This window comes from Amphiprion ocellaris, chromosome 21 (genome assembly GCF_022539595.1).
Source record: "Amphiprion ocellaris isolate individual 3 ecotype Okinawa chromosome 21, ASM2253959v1, whole genome shotgun sequence".
NCBI lineage: Eukaryota > Metazoa > Chordata > Actinopteri > Pomacentridae > Amphiprion > Amphiprion ocellaris.
This window is the reverse complement of record NC_072786.1, coordinates 14,163,286-14,178,284: the sequence shown is the minus strand read 5'-3', so window position 1 is coordinate 14,178,284 and position 14,999 is coordinate 14,163,286. Positions and strand designations below refer to the sequence as shown.

The 14,999-nt window shown below is 38.2% G+C and overlaps 2 protein-coding genes across 3 annotated transcripts in view; one reads left to right on the top strand and one right to left on the bottom strand.

The window, feature by feature from the left end:
- The window catches only part of hgfa (hepatocyte growth factor a), a 29,825-nt gene extending 24,880 nt beyond the window's left edge, over positions 1–4,945 (top strand). For both annotated transcript variants that reach the window (XM_023263301.3, XM_035944927.2), the window contains exons 15-18: positions 533–670; positions 961–1,067; positions 1,181–1,314; positions 1,723–4,945. In XM_023263301.3, coding sequence (XP_023119069.2) covers positions 533–670; positions 961–1,067; positions 1,181–1,314; positions 1,723–1,899 — 556 coding nt within the window. In that variant the 3' untranslated portion in view covers positions 1,900–4,945. The remainder of the gene's footprint in view (positions 1–532; positions 671–960; positions 1,068–1,180; positions 1,315–1,722) is intronic.
- A 661-nt stretch (positions 4,946–5,606) lies between these two features.
- pax4 (paired box 4) lies at positions 5,607–13,203 on the bottom strand. The gene is made up of 10 exons (XM_035945005.2): positions 12,979–13,203; positions 12,663–12,793; positions 12,274–12,489; positions 12,089–12,179; positions 11,192–11,332; positions 11,013–11,095; positions 10,857–10,920; positions 10,481–10,554; positions 8,367–8,445; positions 5,607–7,405 (listed from the first exon to the last, which is right to left on the bottom strand). The coding sequence occupies exons 1-10, from the start codon at positions 13,010–13,012 to the stop codon at positions 7,131–7,133; spliced, it is 1,188 nt and encodes a 395-aa protein (XP_035800898.2). The 5' UTR covers positions 13,013–13,203; the 3' UTR covers positions 5,607–7,130.
- Between the last annotated feature and the right edge of the window lie 1,796 nt (positions 13,204–14,999).

The following is a 14,999-nucleotide window of genomic DNA, read 5'->3' as shown; positions in this document are numbered from 1 at the left end:
TTAAAATGTACATATTTCCGGTAGCCTATGCAAAGGGTTATTACAATTACCAACATCATGTTTGTCTTTGAAGAAGTTGGAAATCAATGAATACTGAAATGTGTTCAAAACTGTATTTTTTCAGAATTGTTGAAGGTGTTGCAATGTCTTAGAAGTGTTTAAAAGTAAAGCTGCTGTAGATGCGAAAAAGACTCACGTTCTTTACTGTAACTTAAAAATCCTGTCTAATGATAATCAAGTTATTAACTTTGTCAACACATCCATATGATGTTTGTTTTGTAAACTTTAAGACATATCACAAGTGAAATAAGTAGTCATTTCCACCTTGTACCTGCAGTGTATCAATGACCATGTCAAAAACATGGATTCAGACTTCCAGGGGTTTTATATGTAACAAACCTAAGAAACCAGTCTGGTCACCTTTTCATGTCATTATTATTCTCCAGAATCGGTGTCCACATTGAGCATGTATGACTCAATTAGTCCCAAACATGGTAAGATTCTCTCTTACACTGGTCCTTGTTGTTGTCAGTGTTCCAGATCTCAGAGATTACAGCGTTCAGGTCGGTCTGCGCTACCTCAATGAGTCTTCAAGCCACCCAAGGCTGCGGATCTCTCGCCTGATCTGCGGCCCTGAAGGATCCAATCTGGTTATGCTGAAACTAGCAGAGTAAGTACTCAACTAGTCAGTAGACTCCTACTGAATCTTCTGATATTACCGTATAAACCGGTTACATGGGATGTTGTGTATCATAATAAGTATCATTAGCGTCAAATTCTAGAGGTTTAAAAGGATGAAAAACCTGTTTTCACCCCATTAAAGATGTCTAGATACAGTTTTTTATTGTTTTGCTAGATAATTTTACGATAGTTTTATTTTGAAAGGACCTAAATAAGAGCCATTTAGTGTGCAACCAATACTTTATGCCTATATTTCATGACCACTCCTGTTTGTTCTAGTCCTGCCCCTGTGTCTGAGGGTGCCTCCACCATTCATCTCCCAGTAAAAGAGTGTCACATCACCGAAGGCACCAACTGCACCATGTATGGATGGGGGGAAACCAAAAGTACTGACTTCTTTCACCCACATGCCCAATCACTTTCCATGTTAATGACGATTTAAACGAAACACTTTCTGTAACATTCACCGCTCATGGTTTTTGTTTCCTTCTGTGTTCAGATACAGGATACGATGAAGCACTCAACTCTGTGACCATGCCCATGGTCAACAATGACATGTGCTCACAAATCAAAGGGGATGCTGGGGAAAGCAGAATATGTGCTGGTGGCAATAGAGGAGAAGGTGTATGTGATGTAAGGATCTTGAAACATAAAGACAGCATGAGTTTGTAACACTTAAAGGGTCATTTCACTCCTTAAAAAATACAAATACGATTCAGTGGAGCTTACTTTGGAAGAAATAGTCCCACTGAAAGTGGTCGGCATTAAAATTTGTACATTATTTTGACTGACTTATTTTTTATGTATTTCCTTTATTACTTTTAATTTTATTGGGGGTTGGCAGCAGTTGTTTCAATGATGCTCATCTTAAAAACCTTTAGCCCTCTGTACTTTTTTTTTGACTCTGCTAAGGCTAAAATTGCAAAATCTGTTTTTGTAATCTGGATGAACTGACCTTTTAAGCATTGCATCAGTGTTTTTACACACAAATACAGATACTTTGCAGTATGCTTATGCCCTTTGTACATTATTTTCTTGCAGAAGGACAACGGTGGTCCACTCGTTTGTCAGGAGCATGAACGCAAGGTCATAATTGGTGTGAGCATCCAAAGGACAAAATGTGCCTCATCACAGCCTGCGCTTTTTGTCAACGTTGCCTTTTACTCAGAGTGGATATATAAAGTGTTTAAACTTTACCCCAGTTTGGAGAGGAACTGATGGTGTGGTGTGAAAAACTACCCCATGAAGCCTGCAAGAGGTGAGGGGTAACTTGGGCCAAGAAATTCTGAGACCTCTACAATGTGGACTATGGGGGAGGAGAAATAAGGAAAATCACTTCATGGAAAGTGGCCATTTTTGGATTTTGTGACTGAATTTGTCATTTTACAAAGAGGACAAAGACTTTTGATTGGAGACTGGAAATGGAATCTCGCAGCCTTCTTCCACTTTGCAGATGAGGAGATTCAGGTAGTTAGCCTTAACGCCATTTCTACAACCAAAGTCTTGGGCACATGGACAGCGAACAAATTGTATTTTGACATGTTCAGAGTTTCTGAAGCCATGCAAGAAAAGACAATGACACTTGCGATTCAGTATTATCTCCTGGAATATACTTGAACCCAATTCCTTGGTGGTTACCACTTTTGGTCGCCTTCTTCGACTGGGATTTTTCTTTTTTTTTTCTGTGTTGAGCTGGACTACAAAACGTGTCTTTTTACTTTTTTACAAAAATGGTTCCTTCGTGTTAACAAACCTGGTTTTATGATACTGTACAAACTACAACAATACCAAAAAGTAGGAAAATAGAAGGATAAAAGTGTCACTATGAGCTCAGTATTAGATTCCCTTTGAGAAAATAGTGATTAAACCAGAGGTTCAAGTTTGTCTCCTGATATACTGGTAGTTCTGTATGTAGAATGCACTGCTTGAATAGCCAACTGCAGCAGCCTTGGCAAACCTGATAGTGCTAATTGTGTGCAGTAGCTGAACTACCTTTTCCCCATTTAGCTGTAACTGTTAGTTTCCCCATGAGAGAGTCTAAGTAGGACTGAGCAAACTGCTCCAAATCTTATGCTAATATTTGTAGCATGAGAGAGAGAAGAGCCATGCCAAATATAACATGGCTATTTGGTCTCCGGTTTGGAGGGAACTGTGGCCCCTGGTGGGCTGTGTGTGGTCAGTAGGATGTTTTATACTTTATTTTGTTTCATGGAAAGTGACTCCGTGTGTACATACCTGCAGATTTATTATGGTTCTGCCGTGCTGTAAGATTTATAGGTCTTATAGATCTGGAATATTTTGGGCTCACTTAGTAATGTCAGATTGGCTTTTTTGTGCTTCTGATTATGTTTAATATTTAAAGAAACTGGTAACTTGTAAGTAGTAGTAATGTATATTTATTTTTTTAATTAGCAGAGAACATTGTTTGGAAATGAACCCATATTTTGATGTGATATTTAGACTGTGGTTTCTTTATTCTGAGAATTCTAGGCACCCAAATAACACAGTGGTTACATTATACCTGATACAGTCAGACTTCTGAAGTTGAGTCTGACTTTAAGAGTTGGACACATCTAAACACACATCTGCCAAACAAACAAATACCCATGCTAATACAAAAACTATAGTCCAACATTTAAGTTAAGGGCATAAAAATATGAAATTATGCTGATGAGCTAATAGACAGTTAATTCAGCTCAAAAAAGCTTCATCTATAAGGAACAATTATGACAGAACTGCGTCAGTTATAAATAAGATGTATGAGCTGTTAAACACCAACATTTCCTGATTATGATTTTCACTTTGTTAAGACTATCAGAACCTGATTGACACAATTTCCGAAAATACACTTATCATAAATGCCTAAATGATGCTAGAGTGGCCCTGTGCTTCTCATTCAACAACAGTGCAGACATGAAAAAATATGATTCTCAGATCTAGAATTACTGCTCTAAATATCACATGGAAACTGGTGCAGTGGAGGAACAAATATTAATACATTATTGGGCTTTAAGACAGTGGATTGTTCTTTCCCACAGGAGAGGGACTCTTTTGATTAGTGCTCATGTTACTTCTTTTGAAAAAAGGAATTATATACAATAGGGATGCACGATGATATTGGCGTCTTCATCACTATTGGCTGGTAAATGCTTGAAAATGATGAAATAATGGCATCAGCCCAAAATGAACATCGACAGACTGTGCCATGCTTCACTTTTACAGATTATCAGATCAAATCAAATCACACTTTACAGTCTTTTGACTTTGGTAAAATGTTACATAAAAACTAAATATGGCATGTGTTAATATATTACAGTAGCTTTCTCTTGCATTCAGAAAGCATAGTATTTTGTGGGCCTTCAAAATAAGAGTAGACATGATATGTCAATTCCACACCGTAAAAACAACAACAAAAAATCCATTAAAAAATGGCAGCAAGGGTGCCACCCAGAAAATAACCCTGCAAAATCAGTGAAAATAACTGAAAATTATGTGTAAAGTCATTTTTGAGGGTGATTTATTTTGATAATATTTTCATGGTCACCTGTAAAACTATTTGCAAAAATACATACTCTTGAAGTTGATTTTTTTTTTTAATAATTAACATGTAAATTAATAAATTTTTCTCGTGATTTTACAAGATTTGCCTGTAATTGAACAAAACAAGGAAAATCTGTAGAAAAATATACTGATGTAAATCTTGATGTTTTGCAATAACGTGGAAAGAACATGTTCATTCATCAGCATCTGTGATTTTCCAGAATGAGCTTGGCATATCTGATAGTTGGAAATATCCCATGTCGTGCATCCCTAATGTATAATATAGTCGTGTGAATGCAGTCCGCTAAATTCTTGCACAGTTTACAACCAAAGTAAAAGTCTGTGAAGTGTCAGATTAAAGGAAGGAAGCTTCATTGCAGGTCATTTGCTGGATAAATAGGTGAAACCAAATGCCAGATATTCTTGTGGCAGATCACATAATTGTTGTGTAAACCGATCCGTTTTCTCGTCGACCATGCTCTAAATAAGATGTCGTGACTGTTATTTAATTTACCTTCATGTAAATAGCCTCTTACATTCTGTAAATGTCAATTTGTAATTTTTGTAAATATCATACTTAAGTATTTTTATTTCCTGATCATTCTGTTTATATGTTTGTAAACTATAAATGTAACAGCTGCTATTTTGTGTTAGTGAGTTGTTTTATATCAATGAATTTTGTAGCCTTTGTATTATTTCTATTTTAATAAACAACTTGACATTACGTTCAGCTGCATTCTGAACCTTCATTCTTTACGTTTGACATTCTCTGATGTGAGGAATATGCCAGAAACAGTCACTGTCTGGAATCTATTTACTCTGTTTTTGGCAGTTCAGGCCTTACATCACTCCGAGAAGCAAATTCTAGTGTATAATAAATATTCTTAAGTGGCTGAAGCAACAGGGGTCGTCCATACAGCCAGTGACAGACATAAATAATAACATTTGGATAACGAATTTGGACATCGCAGACTTAAGGGAAAGACAGTGGAACTTGGATGCGCTTTTCAGCACTCGGTTGCTCAATATGAGATAAGATATACTAAATGCTGCAGATGTAAGATTAATATTTGTGTCACATTATTACATTAAGGTCAAAAATAGCCGCTGGACAGAGTTGTGCGTAATCTGTGACTCAGAAATGTTCAGATATTTAAGTTAAAGAAGCAACGAAACAATGGAATAAGTCTCTATTAGACATAAAATTAAACATAAAACAGAAATCGTTCAACTTATTAACGGAAAATACTCAATCTGCAGAAAAATGGCTGTTTGTTTGACAAACTATTACATATATACAATATTAATAGATTCCTAATAGTGATGGAGAAGTGCTTCAGCAAGTTTTTGCTGCTGTAGGAGAACAAGGAAGAGCTACTTTCAAATTCATCTTTTATTAAATATGAGGAGTCATGAAATAGAATAGGAAAGGAGGAGAAAACGCCTGTATTACTACACAAATCTTTTCCCTAATCAGAGAAAATTAAAACAAGAATGAAATCATTTGAAAATCATCATTTAGTACAACTGCAAACAGTCAAAAAGGTTGGAAACCACACAATCCATTAAAAAAAAATGTATTTTAAATGCTAAATCCTGACCAGTAAAGTACCAAGTAGAGCTGTCAAATAAATATCATGTAATAAAAAAAGTTATATTTGTTTCTTAAATGTAGTATAAAGTTGCATAAAATACTCAAGTACAGTACAAGTACCTGAAAAATGTCTCTAAGTACAATGTTTGACTGGGTAACTTTCCACCACGGTTGGTTTCAGCCTTGACCGTTTTCAGCAATACTAAAGTTGGCCTCAGTTCATGCAAGATTTGAGAACATTTCAATAAAATAAGAAATGAAAGAAAGCAATTTGGGATCACAACGCTTACGTCCGCCGTCATGTGGAGATGTCATTTACCTATCTGGCTTCACGGTGTTGTATTCCAACGGGGGTCATTTTGCCAGTAGGCCACTTCCACGCTGCTGACCAAGCTGTTTGCATTCTGATCCCGACCTCTCCCCCGGAGGCCAATTATCAAGAAACTGCGAGTCTTACTGTCTCTTCACTGTAGTAAAGGGATATGAAGGAACTCAATGCCTCTGCCCTGTTGCTCCCATAAAAAGTGATACCGAGCGGAGCAGATATGGAGTCATGTTTAGACGTTTTTGAAGCTTTATAGAATCTCCCACTGGCTCGCTCTGGACGGAGATCTTGGAAGGTTGCCTTAACCTCGTTCTGCACTTAAAACAAACGGCGAAGCCCAAGACTATAAAAGAGATAACGTCCATATCATCAGGTGGTAACCTCAAATGATCCATGGAGCTGCGATTTATGTTACAGTCAACAAGTCCTCGAACATGAAATGAATGACCAGATACATGCAGTTAAAGTTGTCCTCAAACATCCAGATATAATTTATTTTGTTAATATTCTCTGTCAGTGCTAAACGTAGCCTCTAAAATCGACCTCCTGTCAAGCAGAGCCGCCATTTACTGGATTAATTGGGAATAATGCCTTATTTCCTGGAAACACCACTGCTAATAAAAGGTTTATTAGAATTTTCTCTACTAGCTTTCATCAAATCTCGCATCTACTTAGTCTTTTTTTACAAGACAGTTTAATGGATTTATTTAACTATTTGATTTAACCAATTAAAGATTAAAAGAACCTTTTTCATTTTGTATAGTACTCAACATATGAATTAGTGTGACTACCTGTACTACAACAGACAAAGGTGATGAGTGAAGCTGCAGTTCATTTGAGAAAAGAAAAAAAGTTTGAGAAACAAGATTGTAACTTCAATCCTTTGTCTCCCTCTACTGGCCACAATGTTTCCCTGCAGTCCAGAAACAGCTTCAGTCACAGGAGAGTTCTTCCCTTCTTCACTGAAGTTAGAAATGTGTTTTCTCACTTTCAGTCCAGGTAGCGATACGCATCCTGGGAAAACAGAAACCTCTCATTTGTCCAAATCAAAGGCTGCTGGCTCCACTGCAGCCCGTCTGGTCTGATTGTATCAGCTGCCAGAGGGAGAGACGTCCTGGTTTCTGAGTGATGATGAACCAGTGGAAATGTGAGTCTGTCTCTGTGGAGACCCAGTGGAGTCTGATCTATGCTCTGGTTCATTATGTCACTCTGCTGACGGAGAAATGAAGCCGGGATAGGGATGGATGTTTCACAATTCCCCATACCTGTGCATCAAATTAGTTTAAAAAAAGAACGAAACCATTAGTTTATTTTGTCAAACAATTATAAGACCGTATTTAACAAAAATTTGCAATAGTTTGTATTTGTCTTTCATCTGCAATCAATGGTATTTAAAATGATGAATTATGTAATATTTGGTCGCATAAAAACAAGTTTTTAAGGACTTGAAATCCGGAATTAAAGTATTCGATTAGAGTACTCTACAGTAAAATATGTCATTTACTGTTTAAAGCTGTAACTAGACTTTATCTTGATGTTTCTATAATGTCTATTTATATTGTGGTGCCACTTTAATTTAACTGTAGCTACCTGTTAATTAAAACATTTTTAAATTTAAAAATGAGTAAATACTATTATATTTTTGATCCAGAATAGAAATCTACCAAAACACCTAAAGCAATGAAGGATAAACGTTAAGGCAAAAAACATTTGTACGGATCTGGAACATCTACGCAAAGGTAGCAATGCCAGACAAATTGTAGTCTATTAAATGTATTTTCAAGGCAAAAGGTAAAAACAGCCTATCTCAGAGCATCAGTGCAAAGTGATCAATAATATTCTAGTTGCCCATGTTCTCTTCTAATTCATACTGACATTTTTTTACAATAGCCTGCTGTAATTGTTGTTTTTTGCTTCAAAAAAGCAAAAGATTTTACAGTCTTTAACCATATTTTGACAAAACAGTGCAATAGTGGTCGAATCTGGCTGCAATTTATTACAGTGGGTTATTATGGTATACATAAATAGAGACAAAATGATAGCAATCAAAAATGGAAACAAAGAGCAACCAATAGCTGGAGAAGGAAATACATTCTGCTATGGTAAGAGAAATCTGACAGCAGTAAGAAGGTTTTAGTGCCACAATGACAGGTGCAGACAAATATATATATGCTATGCATGCTATTTCACATTTTTGTGACCAAAATTAGCTTTGCAGAACTTTACCTGTTTCTGTTGGGAGGAAGTAGCCAGTTTGTAACTTCCTGGTAACTGTGTTGTACAAAGAGACGTTCTCACAGTCGGCCTTTGTTGAAAAAGAGAAAGAAAAACATCCTCAGCAACTCTAAATGATTCTCAGCTTGTTTCTGTGCTTTTACTGAGGTCAGTGTTGATGGAAAAAGAAGAAAATTCATCAAGAAAACTGAAAATTTTGCTGCTAAATTCCAGAAAATGGTTAATAAAATAGATTTTTCTGACATTTTCTCAGTGAACTGAAGGTTTTTGAGGCTTTAAATTAACCTCAAATCTGTGCACATAGCAAACAGAATGTGAGCTCAGAGCAGAAGACCATCTGAATATAATGATCAGAATTTACAACAATGAGACAGTTTATCCACTGATAAGATTTTATATCATTAACCTGTCTATACAGATTGCTGTACAAAAAAGTACAAAATTTCTGATTTTTATCTTTAGGTTTGGTGGTTTTATCTTTAGTGGTGGTGCATCAGTTAAGTTCTGGACTACTGATCCAAAAGTCAGAGGTTCAAACCCTGATGTGGACACTGTTGGGCCCTTGAGCAAGGCCCTTAACCCTTCCTGCTCCAGGGGTGCTGTACCATGGCTGACCCTGCGCTCTGACCCCCCCCCCAAGTTGAAGGTCCAACAATGCTGTCACCTTCAAATCAACACAAACAATTTAAATATGATTATACTGTATGTTCCTGTCTTCTGTGAGAGGCCAAAATCTTAAATTAAGATTAAAAAAACAATCCTCCCTGAATCAAGAACTTTGCTATTTGCTTTAGTAGGACTTTGGAAATGCAGTTTGAACACATTTGATTGGGAGTGAAAAGGAAACCTGTCATCAATCTTTTATCAAACAACTAAACAGTTCTAAGGTTGTCAGAAAACAATGACTTCTTTATACAAAGCAATACATGCACTGCTCATCCCCCCCCCCAAAAAAGTCGCACACTTTAATATTTTGTTGGACTGCCTTTAGCTCTGAGAATGACACGCGTTTACCGTGGCATCGTTTCAATAAGCTTCTGCAGTGTCACAGCATTTATTTCTGTCCAGAGATGCATTAATTTTCTCCAGTCTTCTCCAGCACATCCCAAAGATTCTCAATGGGGCTGAAGTTTGGACTGTGAAAATGATGCCTCATGCTCCCTGATCCACTCATTCACAATGTGAGCCCCATGAATCCTGGAATCGTCATCTTGGAACATGTCTCTGCCATCAGGGAAGAAAAACTCCACTGATGGAAAGAGCTGGTCATTCAGTATATTCAGGTAGTCAGCTGACCTCATTCTTTGGGAACATAATGTTGCTGAACCTGACCAACCCCAGAACATAACTCTAACCCCCACAGGCTGGTAGGTACTAGACATGATGAGTGCATCACTTCATCCACCTCTCTTCTTACCCTGATGCGTCCATCACTTTGGAACAGGGTAAATCTGGACTCATCAGATCACATGACCTTCTTTCAGTGCTCCAGAGTCCAATCTCTATACTCCATAGCAAACTGAAGCCATTTCATTTTTTTTCTGATTAGCCTCACTGATCAGTGGTTTTCTTAGAGCTACACAGCTGTTTAGTCCCAATCATTTGAGTTTCCTTCGCATTATGCGTGTGGAAATACTTGCTTTCACTATTAAATGTAGCCGTGAGTTCTACTGTTGATTTCCTACGATCATCTAAGAATTTGTTCCGACTACTTGAAGATGATGGTTCACCACTATCCTTCAGGTTTTATGAATGCGTTGGACGGTTCTTAACCCAGTTTTAGTAGTTTCAGAAATCTCCTTAGTTGTTTTCTTGCTTGATGCAGGCCAATAATTTGACCCTTATGAGACAGATTAACATCCTTTCCATGACCACAGGACATGTGTTCCAACATGGCTGATTAAGAAATGAGAAGCTTCTTACTGCATCAGCTTCGATTAAATAAGTTTTTGCAGCTGAAACGTATTCATCACTGTAGTAATTATGCAGTGGAAGGCTCTTACCTATTTGCTTAGTTAAATCCAAGTGGCGACTTTTTTTTTTTTTTTTGGACAGGCGTGGTATTAGGGGGCTTTAAAATTTGTCTAATGTGATTTACACTGTACCTGTTGAGATATGAAGCTCTGTGGCACTGCAGGATTCACAGGAACCGGATCTCTTTGCTGTTGAAAGTCTGCAGCTGTTATGGAGAAATTCATTTTGTCAGATAGTGTTGAGGTGTGAATGGATGTGTGCCGAAAGGTTTTCCAGTACAGTTCAGTTCAGTTCCATTTGTTTTGGCTGAATTATGATATTATGCATATTCTTATCCTTGCATATACTTGGCATGCACTCTTGACTCCAATTGTGTTTGCTTCACTTCAGAGGATATTACATTACTCAACCTAAACTCATCCACACCCTGCCTTACTTTCCCACACGCTTTGTAAAGTGATTTTTATTTCTAAAATAAGAAACACAAGCAAACCTTCATACACTTACACTGTGTGCTACTTTTCTGCTTGGCTTCCCTCCTCCATTTGGCCCGTCTGTTTGAAAACCACACCTTGGAGAGACAGAAAACACATCTCAAGAACAAAAGGATCAAATTTATGAATCTGTACGAGCATTTTGATGATAAAAAAAGGATGAATCTACCTTGATGGTGTCGTCAGGAAGCTTAATTTCAGTTGACAGCTTCTCTCTTGTGTACATATCAGCATACCGGCTGTGAGAGAACTCTGATTTGGAAGGTAGAAACACATGTTTAAGTACTTTTCTGAGAGTAAAAATGCAGTTTTGTGTTGGTTTGAAGCATACATGAACTGAAAGGTTACCTTGCTCAAGGGCTCTGGTCTGCTCTGGGGTGAAGGTGGTGCGGTTTCTGTGCTGGACGCTTTTAGATTTCTGCTCATTACTGCACACTGTCTGAAAAATCTCCACCTCGTTCACTTCCTCTTGAACCAGAGAATAAAAATCTGTGAGTACACAAACACAGAGATTACATGTAATGCACAGTCCCCGTGTCAACTCCTCTGCACGGTAAAACATGTATTTGAGCTGCGGTTGAAAGTAAAGCATATTCAACTGGTGACTGCAGTCTCATTTTCTGAATTCTATCAACTTCAGATTACATTTTATTCCTTTAAACTGGTTTTCTAATTTCAGTGAAGATGCTGAAATGAGATTTGCTCCATTTACATTGTGTGTCTGATGTTCGGTTTCTTTCTGCAGCATTTCAGCCACCATTTTCTTTGGGCAGTAGAGTAAAGAAAATAACAGAACAGCACAAATGCAATGACAAAAAGATATTTTACATTTTATATTTGGGTGTAGTAAATATTTTACTTGGTAAAATTGGGAATTCCTGTTGACTTTTAACTTGCGGCATTTAAAAATGCATATTTGAGGGGAATCATGATTGAAATAGATTTGACTTAAACCAGTGACACTGATAATACTTGTTCACTTAATTTGGATAAGCTTATTTAACTGTGGGCTACCAATTGAAGCAATTTATTTAGGCTGGTGCAATAATTCTCTTTTTTGAGATTGTTTGTTGGTTCACCAAATTTGATGAACAATATGTAGAAAACCAACAGGTTTGGTTATATAAATTAGTGCGAAAAAATCTAATCAAGTTATTTGGGTTACATTTTAACACAGATGTGCAGATTCTTAATGGTTTCAGCTCATTTTCACTTTTTTTTTTTAACCTTTTCCAGGTGACTCACCCTGTTCAGCCCTGATGTGCGCGCTGACCTCCATACACATCGGTCCGTGGTCCAAGTGGATCTTTCTTAAAATCCTATTTATCGACGACACCTTGCAGAAAAACAGTGGGCAAAAAGCACCATCAGGTTGTGGGGAAAACATTTTAGTTTCACGAAACTAAGGTTTGAATTTCAGTCTTACTCACGCTGGGAACTTTGGAGGCCTTGCATATTCGTGCTGCTGCGAGCCTTTTACGAATTTCCCACGCAAAAATGGTTGGATTTTCCCTCTTGCACTGGATGATCGTGGAGATGACACCGGGGGTGAGAAGCCGAGGGCGGCTCCCTCCAATGGTCTTCGGCTCCAGGAGTCCAGTGCGCCGGTAGCGGCTCAGGATCTTACTGACGCACCCGTTGGACACCTAAAAGACGCGCAACGTATTCAGAAAAACGCACAGAACCCACTAATATTCTGATTCACTGAAACTTTTCCATCACTTTAAGTAAGATCGAAGCAACCTATGTGACCAAAGTCCGACATATTGTAGTTTAAAGCCTGGAAATGCTCTTTTTGTGCCATTTGGTTTGTGCGTACCCGGAGTATCCTGGAGATCTGACTCGGACGGACTCCCTCAGAGGCCAGTTCAATCATCTTCCTTCTCTTGGACTCTGGGAGAGGTCTGCCATTGAGAAACATTCCTCCTAGCTGGTTGACACTTCCACCACCTTATCATAACACAGTCCAGACTGTTTAAACTGCTTTTTAAATTGATTACTTCTCATTAAAATGCTCGAAAAAATGAAAGACATCTACTGTTTGTTCTTACTGCGCAGCAAAGTCTCTACAATAATCAGATGTCTAAAAACGTAACAATAGCCTGAAAGTGCGTTAAAACAACTGTAAAATTAACCTCTGTTTTGCAGATCAATGTTTGTCCCGCACATCCCTGCTTGTTTCCAGCCTTGATGATGAAACAGACAACAAAATGTTCCTAGGAGGCTGCAAAAGGAAAAGTTCAGCTGTCCAGGTAAGTCCACACACCTCTGCTGAATATCAATGAGGGGAATCACAGCCTCCAGCAGAGATTTATAGACCTGCACACCTCAACATGACGTGGTGGCCTGTTTCCACAAATGTCAATATTGCTTGGAAGTGCAAGTGCATGGACTGAAACCTGGCGCCAGCTTGGTGCGTCTCTGCTCCCAAAACTTCTTTATGTAAAACATATTGTGGTTGTAATTCCTCTTGCAGCTTTTATTTCTTTCGTGAATTTTCAAAACATGGTTCAGCTATTTTGATTCATCCAACACGCAGAGGGAAGTGGACCGACTGGGAATTTAATGTTTTAGGAATATTCCTCCAAACAGCCCTCCAGCAGGTAAAACAATTCCAAATTCAAGCTCGATTATTGTAATTATGCTCCTAGTGAGCTTCTAGATAGATAGCTTCTAGTGAATTTCACAGAAAAGTGCTGTCTAATGTGCATGGTTAATTAAGTCAAAAAAAGAAAAATCTATTCTCATCTTTGCAGCTTCTTTCAGTGGCATATTACATCAACTTCTGGCTTATTTGAGACTAAGCTTTACCAGAAAGGTAAACTCATGGCACATGTTCAGAATTTATTGTGTTTCTTGACTATGCCGCATTTTCTCAATCAGCACAAACAAGTAAATCTGGATTCTTATGAAAGTCAACATTTCTGTGTGCTGCTGCAGTAATTAAGTTTGGGAATTCAGAGGATTCCCTCTTGCGCAGCGGCTGCCAACCAACTTTCAGCGCTGCGCAATTCACTCCTTCAACTTTCTGCTTTGGCTCAACTCAATGTTGCCAAAAATGAAGTCACAAATCTTCTCTTTCAAAGAAGCTAAATGATCAACACCACTATGTCTCCTATACTTTACTTGTGGTCACGTGACTTGAGCATCCTTTCCCAGGTGAAGTGGCTCAGATTAAAAGGCATCTCTGGTCTCCTTTCATAAAGCAAACATTTGGGAATCTGCTCCAATGACGACTGCCATATGGTAAAGTGCTTTTGATAAATCATAAATCCATCACGCAGTCTCTCTTTATTACATTTTCTTTCAAAACGTGAACAAATAGACTCGTACATGGGTGCAAAGAAAGGGCCAATTGGGGGACCTGGTTTATCCAGAAGAGGGAGGTTAAAATAACCCTCACAGATGTTCCTTGGGCAGCCAGCAGATAAAAATGCGTTGTAAACATTTCAAAGGGAAATATTTGACGAGCAAATATTAGCCCATGTGAAAACCCACACGAGCCTCGTCTTTTGGCCTGTTTAATGACTAATTGAATATCATTAGTTGGGTCCACACAGATCGAAGTGCCACCGAAATAAAGGCTCGGATTTTAAAATGCCATATGGCCCAAATTATACATTAACCATGAGTTTGAGGACAATAATACTGTGTGTACAATCAGCCAGGTTGCGTAGAGGACAGCCAGTTTTGGACACCATCATCTCCTTGCCAACCGAGACAAAGGACAAATAAGGCAAGCATTTTTATTTATTACCTTAGAGTCGATGTAGTCATTGATTTATAGTACTTTATTGCACGTACAGTGTGTGCCAAACGAGGCTGATTAAAGCACTTATGTTGTGTTGTTTAGTCAGCACCGCATTTTCGTGGTGCGTAAATTTTACTCTGGCCTCCCCAAAGGAAGGGGCGGGAGTTTAAGCGCCTAAATAGAGCCACAGACCACATGCACGTTGTAGCTACACGTCCTAGTTCTTTGTCTTGTGCGTAAACAACTCATATCGGTGCTTTGTTGTGTCCTGAAGCGTTGAGAAATGTGAAAATTTCTGCCGCGTAAAACGGTTACCAAAACCTCTCCAATGCGCACCGAGGTGCCCTGTGCGCAACGGAGCTGCATTCATGGGCAATTTTTTTCCTCCCAGTTTAGAGAAAGCAA